The following is a 26,389-nucleotide window of genomic DNA, read 5'->3' as shown; positions in this document are numbered from 1 at the left end:
CATATAAATATTATTAATATATAAATCATTATAAAATAAATTTATTATTATAAACTGCTTAAATTCAGCTGACTTCCCCCACCTAATCCAGGTAGGCAGCAAGTAAACAAGTTGCCAAAAAGAACTTCAAGTTGGTTTGTTGCCCGATGATGTAACCAAGTCCCAGGTTCTTTTCTCTCTTGAGTGGCTTCTGACCTGGATATGGATTCATGTAAACACACTGACACACATGAGATGATTGGGCCATTCTGGGTAAGAATTTGGCCTTTTACATTGTAAATAAAAAGAAGGAAATCTAAATGATCAGAGGCTTATGATAGCCCATTCGCTTGCTTCCACTTGCTTTCTTATTGTTATATGTTTGGTAAAGCACCAGCTCTGTTTGAGAAAGTTATAGATAGGAAAATATCACTAAAAACAGAGTATTAATTATAGTAAAAATCAGACTGTTTATGGTTACTTCTGAGGGTGTTAGGCAGCCTGCAGAAAGGAGGCGGAGGAGGAGAAAAAGTGTCAGCATTTTCTGTGTGCTGCACGTTGTTCTACATGCTTTAAGATTATTTGACTGAAAAGCTACTAAGAAAATCCTTTAAACCTCAACTGTGATTGGCTGTCACCTGACCAGGAATCCACCCCCTCTCATCCTTGGTCTCCTCTGGCTGACTGACACTGTGCACCAGCTAACCAGACCTCAATGTCTCCATCAGCAAAGCCAGGGTAAAAGATGACTCTGCCTCCTCTGGCCCTGGTGTCAGGGGCATTCAAAGAATCAAAACTGACACTTAAGGGGGTATGTGGCAAACTCCCCGGCCACCCACCAGTTTTTTCCCCTTGCTCCTTATACACTGGAAACTAATATCACAGACACATGGTCCAGCTTGCAAATGCCTGAAATCTGAACTTGTCTAATGGAACATAAATCTGCCAGATACCTCCATGATCAGAGTGCAGAATAACAAACAAGGCTGCTGGCAGTTTACTAGAGGGTTTCAAAACACACACACACTTACCCCTCCTCCTGCCTCACTCCCATCCCCCAGCTACAAAAACAGAAAAAATAAAATTAGATATGAACAGGCTTTATGATACCCTCCCTTTTAGGTCTAAAGTAGAATATTAACTATTAGCCCCTCCCATGCTCTTGAAGACATATACAGTATGTCTCATGTATTTCAGAGGGGCTGTCACACTGTTTCGCTCATACCCTCACATTCTGATTAATCATTGATTAATTCATAAGTCACTACAGGGGCCTGGTATCACTTTGGTAAACTTCCACCCAGAGGTCAAAATACCAAATTAATACCCTCAGACAGAGGGATGCCACCTCAAGTTGAGCACCCAGTGCCACTCTGGACAACCACAGCACTAAAGAATGCTATAGGCTCAGGGCTCTATTTCTTTGGGAAAACCACTACATGCTTCCTGGGAGAAGATATGAAATATAAGATCTAAGCACCTGGACAGGAAATGAAATTTCTTTGCAAACAGAATGGGTGGAATTTTCCTAAGGACTTTCCTCCCGTTACTTAATCTGCAAGGCTTACTATGGCTTCAGACAATCACAGGAGTCCGGGGTTTCTTCTTTTCTCTTCTAAGCAGACAGATCCTGCAGCAACATTCTAGGGGTAGGCAAGAGTCTGCTAGGCCCAGTTTACTTGGCAGTTAGCTTGGTAGATAGCCTACAAGTGTTGTTTCTGGATAACACATCACAGAATGCAGACCCTAATTGCTGTATACTCAGCAGGTACTCCCACTCTTTGCCTTACTGGCAGATTCCTGATTTGATTTGGGTGTTCACTGTTGCATGGGTTCAGGGAATGTGGTAACTTTCTAGCACCAAAGGGTAAATGTGAATTTGTTTTAGCCAGTCAGGAAATTTTATTTTCCTAGCCAGTGATTAGCTTTAGGTATATTACCCAGTCCTGGCCAATGAGTCCTAGGGGTGAAGCCTATTGTGCTTCATCCCCTCTAAAATACAAAGACTTCCCCCCAGTAGAAATGTCCATTCATTCAGCCAGACGCTGTGGAATTTACGTGTAGATGCCCAGAAATGTGGCAGATATCTGGCAGTCATGAGGAGACACGTTCAAGGAGCAAGGAATTATCTAAGGAAGGTAGAGCAGAAAGGTGGAGAACCTAAGGCTCTGACTATATCCCAAAGCCATTACCGAGTCTACTTCGGTGCTTCCTGCTAAAAGAGATGTTAAAACGGTCCAACTTTTTAAACTACCTGTAGCTGGGTGTTGGGCCAGATACTTTCTGTGTGCCCCTGCAGATCCCTTCTTCAGATCTTCTACCTGCTCTCTGCCCCAGAGACTTACCTATGTAGCACATCAATGGGCCTTCTTCTCCTCTGCCTTCTATAGGGTTTGGCTAATGGGTAGCCCCAACAGCAGAGTGGACAGAGAGGGAGCCAGGACATTTATTTTCCTAGCGGCCTCCTACAGGGTTATTTCAGGCTGATGTGTCTCTTGACCGAAAGTTACTTCTCCTCTATGAAGGTACCTTCTCCAGGAGTCTCCCTCGGGGTTCTAGTAACTCTCCCTCCTTCTTTGGGCCTAGGAGCTATTACCAAACATCTCTGCTGATACAAGTCCCTTGATTCCATTACAATTTCACACCTTTGTAAATAGTCCCTTCTAATTCGAGCATGCTGTTTCTTGTTGAGATCCTGGTTGATGGAGGTATTTATTCCATTACTTGCAGCTGGAAGTAGCCTAAGTGATACCCCCAGCACTTGGTTCTAGTTCAAAAAATCCAGGAAACATCATGATACAGGGAATCCAGGACCACTTCCCATTCCAGTGTCTAACGAGTCAGGGTGTCTGTGGGTGGTGGGAGGCCATGGTTGGAGGAAGGAGGAGGCAGTAAATGGCAGATACATAGGTCAAGGAGGAGGAGATAAATGGCCCATGCCTATGTGTGTTTTCTGGGCAGCTGTGAGGAAGGAGATGATGAGAATCACATCTGAATAACCCTTAACGCTAAACAATACACATTTATACACTCTTAATTTACAATAACCCTATGAGGTAGGTCTATTGATTTTCATTTGAGAGATGGGGTCAGGTGTGGATTAGAACTGTGAGGTAACTTCTGAAAGCTGCAGCAAGGGGATAAACTGGGAATGGAAGCTAGATAGGCTAACTCAAAATCTGTGGTCTTCTCATTCTCCAGGGCGTGCCCTTCCCTCTGTGTGTCTAACCCAGGAAGGCTGGACGGAACCGAAAGGGAAAGGGAAGAGGCTACCATCTGTGGGCTTAGGCTGCTCTTCTTGTCCTCATCTCAGATTTTTCTGTAATTCCTCTAACATCTAAGAAAAACCACATATGCTAAAAACCTAACCCAACAGCTTGCAGTAGCCTGGGATTCCAGAATAAATACTGAAATTGGCAGGACACTTAGTATCCTTCCTCTCAATGGGCCACGTGAGGACACTGCCTAACATCTGTCATGTGTGTGTCTGGGAATATATAATATTTATGTTTTATCCAACCATCAGATGCCTCTTTCTTGTGCCAAAAAGAACTGCTATGTTCTACCTTCTGATCTAATCTAAAAATGTCATCAAAATGTGGCCCCAAAGACCTATAAATTCTTTTTAAGTGGGGGAGACTTGAGTATCCTCCCAGCCTCCTAAGAGAATGGCTCAGATAAAACCATGCCAAGCACTGAGTAAATGGGAGGGGTTTTTAGTGGAAACCACAATGCTCTGCTGTGGCTGCATTTTCACAATACTTCGGGGGTGGGAGGGTGGTCCCACTGCCTGGATAGGCTGGAAGGCTATTTAACATTTTGTTCAGGGGAAACACAGCCCAGATTCAAGAGTCAAGATCAAGTCATGAGACTCACTGGAATCAAACTTTGGCACCGGCCCCAACTGCTGCTAGGCAGCTATGCCTTTACCCTAACAAAACACCTATAACATGCCTACGTGGAAAAAACAAAGCAAAATCTAGTACTCCACAGAACTTCAGCGTATGGCATTTCAGTTTAACAAAGGAATCCTTTTCCTGGGAGCAAGTGAAGGTGGGCTTTCATTACCCGAAGGGTAGTAAAATTATTCATTTAATAAATAACCAATTACCAAATTATTGTTTAAACAGCTGGTTCTTACAGGAAGATGCTCAAGACCTGGTACTAAGTAGACAGAGAAAGACCAATATTGTGTGGTATCACTTAATATGGAATCTACAAAAATCAAACTCAGAGAAACAGAAAGTACAGTGGTGGTTACCAGGGGGTGGGAGTTGAGGGAAATGGGGACATATTGATCAAAGGGTACAAACTTCCAGTTAGAAGATTAGCAAGTTCTGGGGATCTAATGTACAGCCTGGTGATTATAGCTAATAATGCTAATATCATATAATTGAATGTTGCTAAAAGAGATCCTAAATATTCTTACCACAAAAAAGAAATGGTAATTATATGAAGGGATGGTGATGTTAGCTAATGCTATGGTATTAATCAGTTTGCAATATACAGATGTGTCAAAATGACACATTGGACATGTTTACAATGTAAAATCTCAATTTAAAACTGGTTGGGGGAGGAACAGTGATTGTCAAATGCAGTGTAAATGCTCAATAAACGTTGCTATAGTTTTTAAAAAAAGAGATCTATACTGGGTGAAGAGGTAGGCTGAAGATAGTTTTTATGAAAAAATTTTTATCAATATATGTGATAAAGAGAAGACCTGGAGAAATAGTGAAGATAATGTCAAGTCCTGTCTGTGAGTCCTGAGCTTATAAATGATTTTTCCCTTGTCGTTTCTGCATTTTTGTGAATCATATATATAAAATCAGATTAAAAGGTTTTAGAAAAGAAAACGAGAGCTATTCCTGGGAGGCATTTCATACCTAAAATGGGTTATATATATCGCAATTCTGATCTGTCACATGACTAAAATTATTGGAGAAAGCTCAGTGAAACCAAGCATTGGGAAGAAAAGTAACGCCCAAAGCAGCAGGAGGTACTTCTTTTTTTTTTTTTTTTTTAAGAGAACGGGCCAAAAAATTTCTAAGAATTTCAGCTACACCTAGCATTTCTGCAGGGGCAATTGGTATCCATTTTGATAAAGTGGCTGTATCTGGCCTTAGAAGATGTTGAGAAGTATTTACTAAAATCTGTACCTAGTTGAGAACTGAAATAAGGGAATAGTATTTACACCCTTTAGTTTAAATGTCTTTAGTTAGATTAAATGCCTAATCTTTCATGCTAATTTACATGCTTGTACTTATTTTTTAAAAACTGGATTGATAGCAATTTTAATTTTCAAAATGTATCACACATCCAAATTAGGCTGAAAGCTAGCTTCAGGGAAGGACATTTCACCTTGCCCTATGGAGCATAAAGGAGGGAAAATCTGAGAAAGTCACTTAAGAACTCACCTTGCCAGCAAGATCCCTTGGTACTCTTCCAGTTGTCTCATGAAGCTAGGGTTGGGCTTCGTCACTGTTCGTCTTTCCTTCACGTAGTCATAGGCTCGGTCCAGATTCCAGCCATACTCCTTCATTGCATAAGCAATCACAGTGGAGGCTGAGCGGCTTACTCCCATTTTGCAGTGGACCAGGCATTTAGATCCGTGTTTCCTAGTTAAGGGGATTGAGGTAAGGAGGAAAACACAATAGTGAGTACACTTTAAAAATGAGATTTTAAATGTTCCCAAGTCTCCTGTCCTATCCTTTTAATTTCTTGCTATACAATACATTCTGCTTTAGTGTCTTGTATACATCTATAGCCAAATGTGTGGGAAGGGTAGGCAATTCATTCTAGTGTACTCATGCAATATTCAATGTTAATATTAATTAATTCATCAAACATTAACTATGTTATCTTTAATTAACTCATAAAACATTTACTATGTGTAAGGCAAAGTGCAAGGTACTGGGATGCAAAGAGAAGTAACAGTTTTCTCTAAAAGGGTAGGATTCAGTGGGAGAGGCAATTAAAATTGAAAATGATAATTGTGATGACAGTTGATCATAGAGGGTGGAGGGAGAATTTTAAATTTAGAGACTGGACTCCATTTTGTGTGCAGTTGGAGGTCAGTTCCCCTCACAGCCCCAGGGGCATGTTTCATGGTTGGCACACTCTTGAGTTACAGGTGTGGCAGTGACTCATCGAGTTTATCCAACTGTTCTGAGTTGCTTCTAGTTCAAGTTCTAGTAAGGGCTCTCTCTCTGGAGGAAAGCATAAACCAAATGAAACTAACCCTCCTCTTCACTCAGATGTTGCCCTAGATACTACTTTTCACAATATCAACACCTGTGTTCTGTCTAGGAACTCGCTATACACAACTCATGGAGTGAGACAAGGCCATGCGATGGACTATGTGAAGTACCACATGGGTTCTCAGTGAGGTGAGTGGAACCTGTTGTTATTTTTAATGGATTGGAAGAAAGAGAAAATAAAGTTATCATAAAGTGACACTAAAAAGCAAAACCCCTCAGTCTTAACATGCTAGAACTTATTACCTTGGATTTGAACCTTAGTCAGTTATGCTAATTTTGCTGGTAATACAGTATGTGGTACAGAGTAAGCTTTCAAGTATTTGGTGAGTGCATGAATAAACTTATGGATCTGCTGATTAGACCTGTCAGCTGTTAAGTAGGAACAACATTTTAAAATCTGGTAAAAAGAATTGTTACTCATCACCAGTATATGTTGGCTAGAATCCTTCCCAAGTGGCTATTCCAATAAATAAAAAAAAAGCCCATGTCAGCCTACCAGAGGAAATCTATTCATTTATTTACTAGGTTACAGTAGACAAGCTTTGTTCCAGAAGCTTGTAATCCTCCTGCTGGAGATAAAGACACGAAAGAGTTAAGTACCAATGCAAGAAGGCACGAGGTAAAGTGCCAAAATGAGTGAGTGAGATAAGCTACAGGAATGTAGAGAATGGTCTGGAATAATTGAAATAGTCTCAAAAGGAAGGTAAGATTAAACTCCTACCTGTTAATTAGATGCAGAATTTTGGCATCCTAAGGTTGGTGCAGGTGTGTGCTTCTGTGTGCTTAAATGATCCCAAGTGACTAGGAAATACTTGTTTTGTTCATGGCACCAAAGGGGTTTCATTTAGACTACAGTTGGGAAGCCAATGCAGTGACTCAGACAGAAGTTCAGACATGTGCTCTACATTTTCCCATCAAGCTCTGACAATTTCAGAGTCTATGCCTGCAGGCATGGAAGGTGCTCAAACTTGGACAGTCTTAGGAAAAATACAATTATGAAATCCACTCTCATGTAAAGATGTCTTCATTTTGTACTGGGCTTTTTCAGTGAATGGCATCTACTTTGTGTAAGGAAGGGTTTGAAGTCAGTTCTCCCCAACCCAATTCCACCTTTCAGGTTCAGTGTCTGCACCACCCCCCTCTGCAACTCAAGTGATGGATTGTCCAGATTAGGCCTGATAATCACATTAGGAATCCTAAACCCACCCATCCTGTAAGTAGAGCCTGGAATTCAGGTCCCTGATGAGGGTGAAACACATGAGATGCTCAGGTGCCATTTAGGGAGGCACTTGCTCCCAAATGCCGACCTATACTCGCAGGTAAGTGTCTGCTTAAATGTGACCTGAGCGTATCACGAATCTTACCCTAATCCCAGCCCTGCTGAGATCAGTCTTTTCACTGGGACTGGGGACTCACCTTGAACTCTGCCTCTTTGGCTATGACCCTGACAACTTGCATAGTCTTTTCTAGTTCATTTTCCTTAAGTAACTAGACAATTCCTATATATTTGAGGTACTCTAAAATGAGACACAATCTTACGTTCAAGTCCTACCTTCACCACTTGCTGCTTAACCTCCCTGAACCTCATCGCTGCCATTTGTCCTCATGTGAACATAAGGATGATAATGTATGCCTCTCTGGGTTTTAGAGAATATTGAGAGATTACACATTAAAGTACCTGGCAGAAGTAAGCATGCCAAGAATGGTATTATTATTGGGAATAATTTAATAATAGGTTTTAAGAATGTAAAATGCTCTAGAGAATTTTACTGGGAGAATGGGCTCAAAGCCAGACTATGGGGATTCAGGGTCACTAAGAAATAGGAAGAATTTCTTGACAATAAGGTCCTTAGGAGAGAGAGGTAAGGAATCACTCTTCATGGAGGACTTGAAGCACAGTAGTGCTTCTCACTGCTGGGGATGACCTGAAGGTCCCACCTAAAGGAGGGGTGTGGTCAACATGCTCACTTATGGTTCCTTTTACTGAAGGAATAAATAGACTGGCAAGGAAATCCCCAGGGACTTAACATACTAATTAATACTAAATGTTAAATCACTACTATTCAACGGTTTCACTAAAAGGACCAATTAATTTAAGAAAGACATCAACATAAGGGCCAGAAAAATTTTCCCTATTTAGAGTATCATAAAAGTGAGGATGGGAAAAAGATTTCCAACGCTATGTTTCTCTCCTTGTTTTCAGAGAGGACCCAGTATTCCACCTACCTGGAATACTTCTATTTTGTAACTTACAAATGTCCCCATTGACAATTTAAGCATTTCATTTAGAATTTTTCCTTCTCTCGTTTGTTTCTTTTGCACAGCTTAAGTTTGTTTTCTCTAATTTTGTGCTCAGTGGAAATAGCTAACATGAGGTCGTCTTCCTAAAGGAAAAGTATTAAGTCACCAGTCAACTTTTCCCTAGGATTGAGAAACCCCCTTAATCTTCCCTACAATTAAGTTTTCTTTTTTCCTTTACTTCCTTTTTCCTGAGTACCATCAGTAAGTTGTCTACAGCTTTCAGGCTGCAGCCATGTGTAGTCAGGGGTCAGAGAATATATGCAGGACCATTACTCACTTTGCTTTAGAGATGAATTTGTAAGTGTCATTCCAGTAAGCCAGAAGATCTGTTGCTTCTTCATCATATACCCGGATGTTATGATACTCAAAGACTCCTGGGAAGAAGTTATCTATCTCTCGAGTGACATTCAAGATATACCGCACCCTGCAAGGAAACCATGGGAGAATATGGACTCTACTACTCAGTCTAAATCCAATTCCCAGCACTGTTTTTCTTACTTAAAACCTGTTCACTCCCTAGGCTGAAATTAAAGACTAAAATATTGAAGAATGCTAAAAAGCTACAAGGCTATATTTATTTAGTACAGAAACTGGGTAACGGTCCTGGGCATACCTGGGCACCACAGAGTTAGAGAGAAAAGCTGTCTACCAAGTTCAACATCTAAATTCCATTTTCAGTTTATGTATAGTTACACAATCTCATCTTTGATAGTCTTTTTAAAATATGCCTCATATTTTATTCTAGAGAATCAACCTGAGGCCCATGATCAGAGTTTCTCTTCAGTCACTAAAATTACCAGCAATGTAATTTATTCTTAGGAATTCATTTGCATTGAATCAAACTATTAACATGTACTTCAAGAAAAAAATAAATAAACCCAGAAAAGTGAAAAATTTCCTCCCATCTTTCTAAATGCCAGATTTTGCTCTATTACTCCCTCTAAACTACGAGAAAGACAAATGAGGCCAGGGCTGGGAGGGTCAGAGGAAAGTTGGACTTAAAACTCTCTTAACTCTCTAGGCTGCATTCCTGGCTGCTATGGCAGCAGATGTCTGAGAGTTCTCCCATACAGAGAGGCTTGCAGAGAAGGGTTTCCATAACAAAATTTCTTCTGCTCTCTCACTGAGCTATCTCAATAAATACTTGGATTTAATTTGCCAGAGGGTTATCTTTCCTTAATGCTGTGTGTCCTTAGAAATTGCTGGAGTTAAATCCAACAACTCAACACAGACTTATTCACTGCTGCAGAAGCTGCTTCTCAGAACCATATGTGGGGTTCTACAGACCCAACCTCTGATGTCAGAGAAATGACTACAGAAAGGGAGAGGTGTAGTTAACCAATTCTGTGGCTAAGGTCAAGAGACCAAAAATTTTCTGGGACATGATTGAATCTGTTTTAACTTAGCATCAGAGTCCATTATTAGAAAGGATTTTTCTTTTTAATTTAAAAAGCAAGCACATGCAATTGTGGAAAACAGTCTAGCAATTCCCCCAAAAGGTTAAACATAGAGTTACTCTATGATCCAGCAATTCCTCTCCTAGGTGTAAACCCAAGAGAAATGAAGACATAAGTCTACCCAAAAATTTGTACGTGTATGGTCATAGCAGTATTCGTAACAGCCAAAAAGTAGAAACAACCCAAATGTCCATTAACTGACAAATGGATAAAATGTGGCATAATTCATACAATGGAATATTATTTGGCAATAAAAAGTAATGAAGTACTAATACTTCAGTGCTTCAATACTGATAAATCTTAAAAATATGAAGTAAAAGAAACCATTCTTAAAAGGCCATGTATTTTATGATTCTTTTTAAATGAAATGTCCAGAATAGGCAAATCTAGAGAGACAAAGAAGTTGATTAGTGGGCTTGAGGGAAGGAGGGAAATGGAGATGACTGCTGCTGAAGCATACAGGCTTTCTTTTTGGGTTGCAAGAATATTCTAAATTTATTGTTGCACAACTCTGAATACACTAAAAACCACTAAAGGTACATTAAGTGGATAAATTGTATAGAGTGTGAGTTATACCTCAATAAAACTCTCAGGAAAAAAGGCAAGCACACTTCTCTTATTTTATTTAAAATAAAAATGAACAACCTCCCCCCTCCAATCAGGAATGGATTATGGCAGGACAGAATTTCCCAGTCCTCTTTATTACAGAACTCTTATCAGGCACCATCAATTGGAACTGGCATTCCCTGCAGTTTATTTGCCATCTCTATGTGGATAGCACTTTATTTGGGGTTCTAAAGTCAACAGATTTGGTAAAAATAACCTTACTGTCAAAACTGCACTTGAAAATCCCTTAAATTATCCACAAGCGGCAGTACAGATCCCTGAACTGTAATTCTTAACCCACTAAAGTTTAAAAACCAGTGAATCTGAAAAACAAAATCTAAGTAGGTGTTTGAGCATCTAACCATACTGTTTTTTAAGACAAATAGATAGATGTGCATTTTATAATTTAGCCTCTTAAGGGACAAATGAGATGACTAGATATCACCTCCAGCTGGGGTTATAAGTCAAAAGTCCAAGTGTATGTATGCATGGTGTGATTCCAATGCATTTGGCAAGCACGGCTATATCAAATCTCAGATTTCATATTAAACACTGTATCCAGGTGTTAGTTTCCCCAAGTTACAGTCTGTCAGTTTTTCTATCATTCCTTCACATTTACTGAGCACTCTCTTGGCGTAATGCTAATCTAGTTATATATATATATTAATTACACAAAACTAGGATACAGTCTGTTTTCAAGAACTCGACTCAACCCTTATCAACTTAAGTTTTCCAAGTTCTGTTTATTTTTATATCTTAAATTAAGTAACCAGATCTTCCCCATCCCCCCACCCCTCGAACTCTCTGTATAATCATTTGGCTTAAGTCCTGCTCCAAGTTCCTTTTAGCAATTATGACATACTTTTCTTCTGGGGGAAAAGCATGGTGTAGGCATCCACTCATGTTAAAGATAACCAGAGGCTGACTTGTAGCTGAGAATACAGGCAGCCAGCAATCAAACAGGCAGCTATCACTACCTCTGAGTCTTAGTAGGCCTTATCTCTTTTCAGAATCAAGAGTTTAACATGGCCAAGTTCAGGCATGGTTTTCTTTTCTCTTATTGGGATGATTTGACCTCCTAATGCCAAGTTCAATGAAAAATTTAGGCATTAGCTAAGAAGTGAAAAAGGAAGAATGATAGCTTTTTGCTTGCTTCATGTTCACTGTGGTCTCAACTGCTGTAATCAACTCAATAACCATACTGCTTAGGGGTACATTTCTTAATACCTGGTAGGTCTTCTTGTGCAGTTTCAGAATCTTGTTTATTTTGCACTTACAACCTAGTCTCCAAGTAATTTACTATAAAAGGATAAGGACTGAGTCTTATTTTTCTTTGGATCTTTAGCATCTAGCACCGTGCTTGGCCCAAAGAAGATGCTTAATAAATGCTGAGTGAATGGCTTTGTACCCAAAATATGCAGTTCTGTGTACTCTTACCTAAAAATAGGAACCAATGGCAAAACTATGGAGACAGTAAGAAGATCAGGGGTTGGAGGTGGGACATTTAAGTATGCAGAACACAAGAGATTTTTAGGGCAGTGAAAATACTCTGCATGAGAAAGACAAATACCAAATGATTTCCCTCATTTGTGGAGTACAACAACAAAGCCAAACTAAAGGAACAAAATAGCAGTAGACTCACAGCCTCCAAGAAGGGACTAGTGGTTACCACAGGGTAGGAGTGGGGGAGGGCAGGTAGGAAGGGAGGGAGAAGGGGATTGTGGGGTATCATGATTGGTGCACATGGTGTGTGTAGGGTCACGGGGAAGACAGTGTAGCTCAGAGAAGACAAATAGGGATTCTGTGGCATCTTACTATACTGATGGATAGTGACTGCAATGGGGTATGGCGGGGGATTGATAATAAGGGTGAATGTAATAAGCACATTGTTTTTCTGGTGAAACCTTCATAAGAGTGTGTATCAATGACACCTTAATAAAAAAAATATGCAAAAAAGAAAAAACTCTACATGATATCAAAATGATGGATACATGTCCTTGATATTTGCCCAAAGCCACAGAATGTATTACAACACCAAGAGTGAATCTGTGTGATTATGATGTGTCAATGCAGGTTCATCAACTGTTAACAAATGCACCAGTCTGGTGGGGATGTTGCTAATGGGGGAGACTGCATGTGTACAGGCAGGGGCACATGGGAAATCTCTGTACCTTTCCCTCAATTTTGCTACGAACCTTAAATTGCTCTATTAAAAAACAAAGATTAAAAAAAAAAGGGAACCAATAGCTATATTCGGTTTTAAGCAGCATGGAATGCTTGCACATTTGTTTCTGAAAGTCTTTCCATTGAAACAGTTGATCTTTCTTGGGAGGTTGACCTTTCTTGGGAAGTCGGGGATAAAACAGTAGGAAAACAGCAGTTTTAATTTTTATTAGATTATACCTGATTAGAATTAACTGGAGGCAACTCTTAAGCTTAAAGTTGCTACCTGACACCTCTTCAATAGAAAAGTGTAACAATAAAACAGTGATTTCTGTCACATGGGGAAGTTATTAGCAATTGCTCTGTGTGCTTACCCTCGGTTCTGTAAATCCTCTAAGTTAGAGGCATTCCATTCTGAGCCCTGTGGAACCAAAAGGACAAGGTTAGGGAGTATTAGCAAATAAACCAGATACTATACTTGAAAAGGAGTCCTGTGAAGAAAGAAACACAGTTTTTAAAAAAGAAGGCCCATGCCACATATTTTATATGTTATTACATTTAGTTTTCACAAATGATAGAGTAATTTTAGTTAGGAAAATCCTCATAGAATTCAAGTAATTTTTGCTCAAGATCACATTGCCAGGAAGGTATCTTTGACCATCCTCCAACATAAGTTAAATGTCATTTGTTATCTTGTTTATAGTACTCTGGATTTTTCAATAGCACATATCACAATTTTTACTTGTATATTTATTTGTTTATTGACTCTCTCTTCTAATATAATAAAAGCTTCTTGAGGGCAGTCAACCAGGTCTCTTGTTCCCTATGGAAACCCCTGCATAGTACCTGGCACCAGGCAGGTAGGTATTCAATAAATATTTGTTGAATGAACAAAGTGGATTATGAATTAAACCTAAATTTCCTTCTAAAGACTATATTATTTCTAGTGTATTACGTTGCATCAAAGGAGTAGGGGGACTTCGTGTGTGTGTGTGTGTGTGTGTGTGTGTGTGTGTGTGTGTGTAGTGGGAGAGAGTGAAATAGCTTCCATCAAATAAATGAGGGAAACATGATATGCAAAATTTACAGTGGCAGGGGTTCTACAGATTATCTAGAAGCAATTGTTAATATTTTGCTACATATGCTTTCTCTCTCTCCTTTCCTTTCTTTCAATATATCATACTTTCCCCCCCCCCCGAACCATTTGGAAGTAATTTGACATCATGACACTTCAATATTTGATCATGTATCACTGAAGAACAAGAATATTCTCCTGTATTTTTCCATTTTTACAACCAAGATAACAATAATAATCTAATATATCACCCATATTTGAATATCAAATATTGCCCTCAAAATATCCTTTATATTTGTTCAATCCAGGATCAAATTTGCATTTAATTGCCATGTTTCTATCTCCTTTAATCTGGAACAATCCACCCCAACTTTGTCTTTCATGATACTGACATTTTTGTAGACTACAGCTCTGTAATAGGAGAGAAGTCTCAATTTGTATCCCTATAGATTTGTCTACTTCCTGATGATCAGATTCAGGTCAAACATTGTTGGCAAGAATATCACAAGCGTAATGTGTATTTCCTAGTGCATCAAATCATGAGGTAATGTCAGTTTGTCCCTTTGTCATGCTGACTTTGAATTCCTGGTAGGTACCTTTGTGTCTGCCGCATCCCTATATTGTAAAGGTTCCTTTATAATTAATTAGTGATCTATGATAGTCATTTTTGAAGCCATGTGAATATCCTGTTTCACAATCATCTTTTACCCTATGGTTTCAGCATCAATTGCAGATCATACCCAAATCAATTATTTTTCTGGAGGTTACAAAATGGTGATTTTTCTAATTCCATCATTCTTACTGCATGTTTGCTGACATTCTTCTGTAAAAGATAGCTTCACTTAGTCATGAGTGTCACTATGGACTCTTGAATTCTTTCTGTATTTCAAATGTTATAATCCATTACTTTTTTTTTTTGACATGGAAATAGTCCTGAATTTGGCTAATGGGAATCTCTTCAAGCAGGCTCCTGTTCATATGACCCCATTAACCCTTGAGCACTTCCTTGCTTTCTGGTACAAAAAGTCATTCCAGATTCACTTTATGAATGGAATTAGCCCTGGTTTCTTTCAGTGAAGAAAGACATTTTGTAATCAAGATTTGGGCATTAATTAGGTATGCTCATAACTGGCTGTCACTGTTTAAACTTTTCAAGACAGATCTATAAAATATTCCTAAAAAACAGTACTGGAACATTTAATTTAAATTCAACATGACATAGTTCTTCCTTTTTTTCAAGCCCCTTCACCATCATTTATATCTATTCCAGTGATAACCTCCCCAAAACTCTTCTGCTCTATTTAAAAAAATAGCTCCAATATTACACCAATAGCAAACTTATTAAGTTCAAATTTTCTTTGCAGTTGTCTTTTCCCCTTATACAGGCATACCTCATTTTATTGTGCTTCCTAGATATGTACTGCACTTTTAAAAATTGAAGATTTGTGGTAACCCTGCATTGAGCAAGTCTATTAGTACCATTTTTGCAATAGCACTTGCTCATTTTGTGTCTCTGTCACATTTTGGTAATTCTTTCAATATTTCAAACTTTTCCATTATTATCATATTTGTTATGGTGATCTGTCATCGGTAGTCTTTGGTGTTGTAATTGCTTTGGGGCACCACAAACTGCTCCCATATAAGACAGTGAATTCAATCGATAAATGTTGTGTGTGTTCTGATTGCCCCACTGACCATCCATTTCCTCATCTTCCTCCCTCTCCTCAGGCCTTCCTATTTTCTGAGACACAACATACTGAAATTAATAACCCTACAGTGGCTTCTAAGTGTTCAAGTGAAAAAAAGTCAACTGATGTGGCAAGCTTTGTTGTTGTCTTATTTTCAGAAACTGCCACAGCCTCCCCAGCCCTTAGCAGTTACCACCCTACTCTGATCAGTCAGCGGACTTCACCCTGAAGCAAGACTCCCCATCGGCAAAAAGATTACAATTTGCTGAAAAGCTCAGATGATGTTTAGCATTTTTAGCATGAACTATTTTACAATTAGGTAGGTACATTTTTTTAGACATGATGCTATTATTATACACTTTAAAAATCCATTTGACTCGCTTTATTGGGACAGTCCCTTTATTGTGGTAGTCTGGAACCAAACCCACAGCATTTCTAAGATATGCCTGTATAGTCCAAAAAGGAAATTAAGCTTTAAAGTTATCAGTTTGGTATACATTTGGGTTCATTTGCCTCTGTTTATAATCAATTTTAGGTTCTGCTTTTCCTATTCTTTTTTTTGAATATGCAAAAACTTGAGGTTTAAAGTCAAAAGTTTAATACGAAGTAAACTTGAAGTCCCATTCCCATCTCTATCTCTTCATCCCCATGGTAGTCATTTTCATTAGTTTCTGGTTTATTCTACCTATATTCTATTTTTGAAAAGAAAAAAAAAAGCAAGTATGTACTTATTACCACTTTTTACTTCCACAAAATAGCATCCTACATATATGTCTCTTGTTCTTTGCTTGCTCCACTTTACAATATACCCTCAAAACCACTCCATATCACAGTTTATAGATATCTTCCTTATTCTTTCTTACATCTGCACAGCACTTCCCTGGATAGTGTAAAACAGTTTAACTAGTCTCCTATGAGTGATATTTCATATTTGTGTAAGTGAGATTGCTGGGCCAAGGGTAAACACACACTCCACATACACCAAAACAGTTCTGCATCCCTACCAGCTATGTATGAGAGTGCCGCTTTCTCCATGGCCTTGCCAACGAATTGAGTTTCTGCCAATATGACAGCCATAAAAAGGTTATCTCAGTGTAATTTCAATGTTTCAGGTCCATTTTCCATCTTTGAGCTACCTGTTCATGTCTTTTGAAAAGGCAAACATTTAAAAATAAGAATTTATGCTTATCAATACTATAATAAAATTTTTTTTACACATTCCAGATTTACTCATTAAATAGAATTTAGCATTCAAGACTCAGGTTCAAGTCCCAACTCCTCCTACTGTGGGGCACTGGGCAAACTTGACTGACTTCTCTGTCTTCACTTCCCTTCTCTGGAGTATAGAACACTCCTCCTGCCCTAGTCCTCTATGTACCTTCCCCTTGACTTTCAGATACAAAGTTTCTCCGGATTCCTTCTGCTGTATGAGTATATAAAGAGAAGTCTGTGATGCAGAAGACAGTCCTCACTTAACTATGCAGGTACCCTGACCTTAGACTTCCAGCCCCAGAACTGTGAGAATGAAGTTTCTATTGTTTATAATCACCCTCCCTACAAAAAATCCCTATATTTTCTCCCATATTAAAATGGAAAACCCTCTTTCCATCCTGAATCCTCCTCTAGATATTACCCTTTTTCCCTTCCCTTCATAGCCATAGTTCACAGAAATATAACCTAATACTTTCTCTAACTCATTTCCCATGTGTTTCAAACCATAATACTGTGGCTTCTGCCCTCATCACTCTTGCTAATGTTACTAATGACCTCTCCTAATTGTCTGACCCAGGGGTCACCTTTGAATCCTTATTTTATTGGAGTTCTATTAGTATCTGATACGGTTCATCACTCCCTCCTTATGGAATTAAATCAGAAAGTATAAACATCTAGCCTCATGCCTGGCACAATAAAGAGGATCAACAAATGTTTGCTGAATGAATAATTAAACAAGATAAATAAATAAAGCACTTTGAAAGCTGTCAAGTGTATGAAAGTACCATCATTATATTATAAGTGGTCTATGGTTTTGCTGTTGAATGGGGAGATCCTAAGGATGCTATGCTGAAGTTCCATTTAGGAAAAAGGTCAGTAAATGATGGACAACTGACCTTTTCTATAAACCAGGGTTCAACTGACTTGCTTTAAAAAAATATGGGATGTTTTGAAGGCTCTGTGCTCAACCTTAGAAAACTAGGTCCCACTCCACAGAAAGAGGCAAGAACTATAAAGGACTTCAAGGAGACAGAAGCTGAACAATAAGGGTTGAGTGGCAAAATTGGAGCCAGAGAAATGTGACCATCTCACTTAATTTAGAAATCTAAATCTTCTGTGGGACTCTGTCCAGCTAGACGGAAATAACCCTGATGTGATGGGGAAAGTCCACAGTTTTCATCTTGTCCAGAGAAAATTCAATCTGACAATCTAAAATGACACACATTCAGAAAACAAAATAAATTAAAAGCACTGGCTACTGACTCAGTGAAGCCCATATAAAGTGAGTTGAACTGTGCTTAGAGCTGTTTCAGGTTTAACCTGGAAGAAAGAACTGGAGTCAGTGTGGTGTAATTATTTCCCTGCCCTCAATACAAATGCAATGAATATTAGCCCCCTGCAGCCCTCTGCAGACTGCCTTTTTTCCCCCCAATGCTTCTTAGGCTTATAGTGACATAATTTCATGGGGCTTTTCACTGTGTTCTATGTAACTGTGCAGAGTATATTCTAATCTCACTGAAGCGTAAAATGAAATCTTGGGACTATAATAGATACTACATTTTTAAGTAAGTTCATTTCCATCTTTCACTCTGGTTCCGCCACACTGTATGCTGACCCAAAGACCCAAGCGACCGATCTCTTTTCAGATGTTATCCTTAAGAAAGAGCCTTGTTGGAGTCCAAATGTTCCAAGCAAAATAGAAGAGGGGAGCACATTTGTGGCAAATAAGAAGGACTGGGTTTTCTGCTAAAATTAATACAACTTGAGATGATCTCCAAAGACTGGTATCCCTGTCTGATCTTTTTCATCATACCCTACCCTACAGCTTCAAAGCTGTGAGTCACATTACTGTGGCAACCAGGCACAAAATCTTATTAACTGTACCTTTTAAGAAAAGTTTGTGCTATACATCTCCAGCTGAGGGACAAAAATCATGAATATGATTAAAATAGCCGATTGGATTAGTTTCACCTACTCACATATCCTTCATTTCTCTGTACCTACAGTGAAAGTAACCACCAATTTGAGGCTTAATTTTTTTTTGAAAAGAAAACACTATTCTAAAAGGATGTGTAGTGCAAATCTTGAAAAGGTAACAATCAGCAGTAAAAAGTCTGTTTTGTTATTCATGAGCAAAACTATTGGTTATAGGTCCAATATTCTGTGTTTCCTTGTTTAGGTAAGAAAGCTCTCTGTCTTTCTGCAAAGGGTCTCTGTTCACATCTAGCTCTTTCTCAGCCAAATCAGACAGCCTCCATGAGAGCTGTTGATACTGGTATTTGGTTGGGAAAAGGCTTCCAGCTCAGTGAAGTAGTACACTCTTAAGGGTGTGGAAGAACATCTTTTTTTTTTGTTGAAATTCTGGCTTTCAACCAATCAGTCCTCTCTTCTTGCTGCAGATTTTCTTTAAATTATGCTGTATGCTTTTCTTTTCCATATCAGCTGGACACCTTTCCAAATTAACAGTTCTGTAAAGAGCTGAGCATTCTTCCAAAGGGAGGGGAGAAATCCTGCTGCCTCCCTTCACATAATCTGCTTATGCTCCAGGTATGGCAGCTATATACAAGATGAAATGACTGCAGAAAATTAACACCACCACTTGCAGCTTGGAAAAGACCTCTATTTCTGTGTCAATTGCTGGGAAAGCCAGCAGAAAACACACTCATTGGAGAAGAGATAGGAGTTTGGATAACAGGATATGATGGTACAAACAAAGGGAGGAAGCCATCAAGGAAGTACAATAAGATGTTTAGACAACCTCTTCATGCACTTATTTTCTTGGATAAGAGTTAAGTTTCAGGGTTTTCCAGTTTTCAGATTTTTTCCTAAATAAGAAAATATACTCATAATGGAGAACAACATGTCCATTCTCTAGAAAACAGAATTATATCTGAAGCTGAAAAGATTTTCCTTTTTTCAAAAATATGTACATAGACACATATTTTAAAAAGTAAAAAAACGACTGAAAGGAAATATTACACAATAAAAGACAGCAGTTTTTATCTCTCTTGGTGATGACTAGAAGTTATTTATTATCTTCTAAATTATCTAAGCTTTCTAAAGTGAATATGAATTATTTTTGTAATAAGGAAAAAAACCCAAGACAGAAGATCATGCCAACAATCGTGAAAATAGAAGATAAATCTACTGGTACAAATATTCAAATGCATTTTTAGTTGATTAGGGACTGTAATTTTGGGAGAAATGGATTGTTCTTTCTGCTTGGAGTATTATTAAAAAATTTGTTTTATGTCCTAAAAAATACCATTTGAGGAGGGAGTAAAGAGAAGGTGGTTCTTGAGGGGGTGGCATCAGAGACACAGTGAAGTATGCCTGACATCAAACAGGCTGACCAGTCGATATTGACTGTATTTTATATTTGTTATGTGTACATCCTTTTAAGTAGTGAAATTCAAGCTTAATGGTAAAGTGACTTCCAAGTTTACAGCCTTGGTCACTTTCTAACATGAGCTGTTTTGGGCTACAGGCACTTGACCTTCATAAAAATTAGTTGCATTACATGGAGACAGTTGGGAGCAGGGTCCATATGAATGAGTGACTCAAAAGTTTTCTATAGAAAACACAAAAATTCTTTCCAACAACACAGGAATGGGACATACTTGAACCTTTGTGAAAATAAAACACAACAAAGCCAGGTGCTTTACAAATGGAAAGATCAAAGACAATTGTGTAGTCTGATCTACACCCAGAAATGGTAACACCCATTGGTCAAGTTAAAGTAATGGAAAAGAAGTTTCCTTCCCAACTCACACCTTTTCATGAGTAGTATCATAGCTATACACCACTATGAATCACATCTCAAGCACAGACACTCCAGAGAGTCAACAAGCTAATTCAGGGCACAAGCCTTCAACAGCACAAAGTCAGCTTGCTTGGTGAAATAAGCTTTTGACTATTTAGGCTGAGATGATCTAGTTTAGTCAGTTCCTATACATTTATTCCGGAAGTGAAATACAAACCAATCAATTTAGATCCTTATTAGCATTTTTGGTCAAAATGTGTGGGAAGTAGAAACAAAAGCAAAGTTTTGACATTCTCCACTGATTTACCTTTGTTAACTTTTTCCCACTACCATGTACAGAGGAAAACTAGAACTCTTTAACATTTGGGAGGAAAGTGAGTCTTAGGATTTTAGAAGCTTTCCTAATCCACCTGTCAGAGAGTCGCCTTGGGCTAATTACAGGTTACCAAATGTTCAGTAACCATGAAAAACAATTTTAAGTCACTCAAGTTTTGGTAATCACAAAAGTATTTGGGGGACTCAAAATGTAGCAACAAGGTCCCAAATGCTTAAAAGTCCAATAGCCTCTCAGTTCTAAGTAGTTCCCACCTTGCTATGCTCAGATATATCAAATCTTAGACATACTTGGCAGATTTGAAAAAGTGACCTCAAAGGATCACCTTTGTTAGGATACACTGCATAAATCTACTGTGGACTTGTCTGTTTTTGACTTTGACTATTAGGAAGAACAGGTGAGGCATTTAACAGCTGTGTGGAAAACAGGCCTGTTTTATAGCATTTGCTGATTTCCTTGCTATAAATTTTCCCACCATAGTCTATTTTAATCCACCAGCTTGATGTCACTGAGTGAGGGACGAATTGGGAAGATGAGCAGAAGCACATGATTATATAACATTTCCACCATATAATAGATGTAAATAACCTTAAGAGCACAGATAATAGTAAAATGTAGTAAAATAATTAGAAGTGATGAGCTTTGAGCATTTACCTTTGTTTTAAATTTCATTTAAATGTAATGTCTAAATTTAATTTCATTTAAATAAATATTCACAAATACTTCACTTAAATTACTTTTCATTAACTGACCTGATTAAGTTTTAATAATATGAAAATTTCATTTAAATATAATACAATTTTAACAGTTGCTCCCCATGAGTTGGTATGGACTAGCTTTAGCACACCACTTAAAGCAGCTCTATGACTTACCAAGAACACATGCTCAAATATCTGTGTAGGGCTATCCATCTGACCAAGGATCACTATCATTTCATTGTCTATAAATTCCTTGAATTCTCGCAAATTGCACACCATTTGCATTTCCAACTCAGTCCGTATCTGAAACAAAGATGACATGTCATACTAATCTCTGTAAAATCCCTCCGCATTTTCACTTACTCACCATTTCTACTGTTGCCTCACACTTATTGTTATCCCACTTTAAGTCTTGGAACAATGAGGACTCAAAGTCTCTTACCTCTTTGGATGTGATATTCTCCAAATCCTTCTGCATCATAATCTCCCTTAATTTGGTTTTAATTAGTCTTTCTGTTCGCTCACGTTCAGTTGGTCTGAGGAGAGAGAAATTGTGATTTTTCTTAGGCAGGAATTTAACTAAGTTAATCGACATGCCATTTGATTGTTTCTCATTTGGCAGACCTTCCCTCTATTAATCTCAAATTTATGTTCTGGGGGCAAAAAAATTATATTAAAAAAGTTTCTTTTCAGAATGCATAGAATGTAAACATGTAAAAATTATTACTTGAAGAGGCTGTACATGTTTAAATGTCCTTAAATATATTCACATATATAGATCTATGAAGGAGTGAAGACAAATAGGCTAAGCTGAGTGTAATACTTTAATGGAGGCCCATGTCCATACCTTCCCATGAAGCACCCCTGAGCTAGCATTACCAAGCCAGGTAGACCAGTAGTGTGACTCACTATGGAACTCTGTCTTCTGTACCTTAAAATACTACCTAATGCTGATCATTCATTGCTTTGGTTCTAGAAAACAGGAAAGAGGAAAGAGTGATTTCTACCTTCTTCAATGAGGCAAATTCTCTTCCAAAATGGGTTTCAAGGATTAACTACCCAAAGTACTTCTACCCAGAATGCTTTTCCTTTCACAAAAGCTCTCACAACATCTGTGAAATTGTTATTCCTATTTTACAGATCAAAGAGATAAACAACTGAAAGGTTAAATGACATGCCAACAACAATCACGTACACTAGCAGGAGAACGAGAGCTCTGAGCCCTGCCTAACACTTCCTGCAGGGTTATGTTACTTCCCTTAGTCTCCTGACTCTTTTGAAAATAAAATTACCCTTGGAACTTTAATATGAAATCAAACTAGGAAGCTGAATCTCCAATTATTAGAAAGGTATTGGTTCAATGTAAGTGGATGCTTCTCTCTAAAAGCATTATTTCATGCTATGCATAAGTTGAGTGAGGCTGACAGAGAGCCCTTTCTGTCTCATCTTTCCCTCCTACCTACTCAAGAAAGGTATCTGTTCTGTACCTCCTTATTTGGAGATGGAAATGGACTAAGCTTTCAGGCATCCTGCCTGCCCTTGCTGCCTACAGCCTTATCACAGGTTGCAAAAATAGCTTCAGTAATCTCCAAAGATGGATGCTCTGACCCCACAACCTTGGGGCTCCCCACCACTTGGGCTCTTAGTTTCTCATGAGCCCTGTAGAATACAGCTAGTGTCTGTGCCATTTCTCTGTCAATCAGCCAGGGCATCCCTGCCTTCACTAGGATTACAATTCTTAACCATGCTCCCCACCATTTTTCCTAGACATGGCTAATGGTAGAAAGTTACACATTCTAGTCTTCTGTTAAAAAGAAATATTGATAAAAACAAATTTTTTTGTGTGTGCATGGGTTATCTTCGCTAGTTTAGCAATCCTTCTCCCAATCCCTCACACATGTTTGAGGTAAAGTGGTCTGGGAGCAGACACACCTGGGTTTTAATCCCAATCCTGCTACTTACGAGTGGTGCGATCTTGAACAAATTCCTTCCCTCCTCTGAACCTCTTGTTTCCTTTTCTGTAAAATGAGGACAGTAATAATACTGCCTCATGATGTTCTTATGAGGATTAAATATCACATATGAAGTACCTGGCATAACATCTGACACACACTGGAGGCATCTACATGTCTGTTCTTTTCTCCATTTTCCTTGGATTTCAAAATATAACTTTATTGACAGTAGAGCACTTAAGTCCCTTTTGGCACTCATTCTCCCTCTATCCTCAGCATTCTTTTTTAGGCTTTCCTAGTCAACTTAGGGAGGAGGGAATGGAAAAAGCATTACAACACAGCACTTTCTTGATTTCAACAGAGAAAAATTTGGAAGATACATAAAAACACAAAGAAAACAAAAATCACTAAAAATCCCTCTATCACAGATAATCATTATTAATGCTCTGACCTATAGCTTTCAGTCTCTTTCTATGAACAGACAGATGTTTGTTTATTAAGTGTATTTTATAATTGGGGTTATACTGTGCATACTAAGAACTGACATTTAATGAGCTTCTACCATGTGCCAGGGACTACATTTTACATTATTTTTATTTTTGCTTGTTTGTATACAGAGATTATGTACAATTTCACTTTTGTATGTGTGTGTGCTATAATTTCCATATTCTCTAAAAAAATGAAAATTCAGAAGAAGGGTTTTCTCTCTCTCTCATATAAGTCTAGATCAAAATGTCCATTTTTGAGCCAGATGAGACAATCACTCCTGTGATACCCATCAACCAGCTGTGAAGCATGAAATCAAGTAATATTTCTCAAGGTTCTGAAAGTCAGACTAATCCTTATCTTTTTAATTTCTGTGAGATCCTGAAAGAATCTAGTGCTGATGCAAAGGAGGTCCTAGTACTAATAACACCCAATGCAAAAAAGCTTTTACTGCTTTTTGACTTTTCACATAGTTCTTGGAAATTTCATCTTTTCTAGTAAAAAGCATTTGTGACAGTATTATCTAATTAAGCCTTTTTACAAAAAATTGTGAACTGTTTTGGTATTACTTTAGGAATCTGAAGGTGATGGTTTTTAATGCCTTTGCATTATCTGTGAATGAGGCATTTGGTAAGCAAATTAATGACAGAGAAGGAAATAAACATCAGCTCCACCTTAGGCCTTTATCCAACTCACAGTACACTGTGGAGATTTAATACAATCTTACTAGACAAACTTAAAAACTACTCTCCTTTACCAGCTATAGAATACCCTGGAAGTGCAGAAAGATCAATTCAGAGCAAAATAAACATCCTGATTAATTTCCAAAGCAGGAACTAAGTGTGAAAAAATTTCCAAAATAGTCACATAAGTTTCAACACATAGGCCTAAAAAGGAAATAAATATCAGCTCCACCTTAGGCCTTTATCCAACTCACAGTACACTGTGGAGATTTAATACAATCTTACTAGACAAACTTAAGGCAAAGGTGGGGCTGAGTAAGACACTTGAATTATAAAATATTTTTTTAAAATTTGAATAGAAATCAGTCTAAAATTAGTGTAACAAGCTAGGTATTCTTTTAAATTGACCAGAAACATTCTGTTTTCTTAAGTATTAGAAATATCTCTCTAAGAGCTTCTCTATGTCATTAATTTGCTTACCAAATGCTTCTTTCACAGATGATGCAAAGGCAGACATCAGCTTATCTCCTTTAAACTCAAATTTCAAATCGGTGGAATCTGAATTAATGGGATTTCATGGTATTGACTATAACTATGGAGACTCCACTGTGCCCAGGAGTAAAACTCCTCAGGCCTTTGCAGACAACAGAAAGAATAGGGTTCTTTGTGTGGCAGACATGTAGTGCAGACAGTGGCTAATACCACTGGGTAAGATTGATTCCCCAAGAGGAGGGATCAAGGAGAAACATGTTGCTTATGACCCCCAAGACACAACAGAGAAGACTCTGACGATCATCAGCAAACTGACTCACATGTCCGTGAAGAGAGCTGGAGAGTCGGGTCGGTGGGACTGCACATCCTGCATAGCATTCCATTCATTGACTGAAGACTGATCTGAGTTGATATGGCTCTCGTAATAACTCACCCAGGTGAGAAACAGGCTGCCTGGGTAGTAATTATGCATTCTGGCCACTTCACAAGCCTTGTGCAAACTCTGTAGTGCAGACCTGAAAGATATACTGGGAGGTAGGCACTGAAGAACTGCTGGGGTGCCAGAAGGCTGATAATCCGTGTGTACCACGAACTCCTCCAATTTTTAAATCCTGTAGAACTTGGCCTCTGGATAATCTACTCCCTGGAATTCAAGAATCTCTGATTCTGATTATACTATATTATCTATTCATAGCAATTGACTAGGCATTTCTTGCTGAAAGATATGAGGCATTAATAAGGTATGAGGTAGAGGGAAGCAGGAGAACTGACAACCCACCAGGGGAAAAATTGGTCTGGGTACCTAAGGAGCTCGTGATCCTATAGTTGGAACCATGCTGTGCCTATGCTATAATCACTGGAGAACTAAAGATCTCAACCATTTACTATAAAAAGATTTGTTTCCCTTGGCACAGAATCATGTTACAGTATACATTCCTTATGATTCTTGGAGGCTCCACAAAGATCACATAGATAGATGTCCCTAAGTCTTGAGGACATGACCTTTAATGTCCAGGAAGTACTGATCTAATGACCTTTACCATTCTTGTTGCCTTAGTCTCCCAGTCTCTTTAAACCATTATTCATATATGTGAGCTACTTTCCGAGAACAGTTCTGGTTATACTGAGATTAACTAAATCTCTGACTCTGAATTCAGGAACCCAAAAGAGGTAAACAAAACTGAAAGGCACCTTTTTGGTTATATGTTTGGGAAAAGCTAAAGCCAGAAATGCTAGGAAATTA

General features: G+C 38.4%; 1 protein-coding gene across 6 annotated transcripts in view; it reads right to left on the bottom strand.

Moving 5' to 3' along the window:
• The window catches only part of SSH2 (slingshot protein phosphatase 2), a 306,049-nt gene that overhangs the window by 14,825 nt on the left and 264,835 nt on the right, over positions 1–26,389 (bottom strand). For 3 of the 6 annotated variants that reach the window (XM_073235066.1, XM_037022734.2, XM_037022732.2), the window contains 6 exons: positions 25,467–25,673; positions 21,976–22,069; positions 21,708–21,836; positions 13,138–13,184; positions 8,815–8,961; positions 5,394–5,594 (listed from right to left, as the gene is read on the bottom strand). In XM_073235066.1, coding sequence (XP_073091167.1) covers positions 5,394–5,594; positions 8,815–8,961; positions 13,138–13,184; positions 21,708–21,836; positions 21,976–22,069; positions 25,467–25,673 — 825 coding nt within the window. The remainder of the gene's footprint in view (positions 1–5,393; positions 5,595–8,814; positions 8,962–13,137; positions 13,185–21,707; positions 21,837–21,975; positions 22,070–25,466; positions 25,674–26,389) is intronic. The other 3 variants (XM_073235067.1, XM_037022735.2, XM_037022733.2) reach the window with 1 other exon arrangement.

This window comes from Manis javanica, chromosome 4, assembly GCF_040802235.1.
Source record: "Manis javanica isolate MJ-LG chromosome 4, MJ_LKY, whole genome shotgun sequence".
Lineage (NCBI taxonomy): Eukaryota > Metazoa > Chordata > Mammalia > Pholidota > Manidae > Manis > Manis javanica.
The sequence above is the reverse complement of the archived record's forward strand: the minus strand, read 5'-3'. Positions and strand labels throughout refer to the sequence as shown.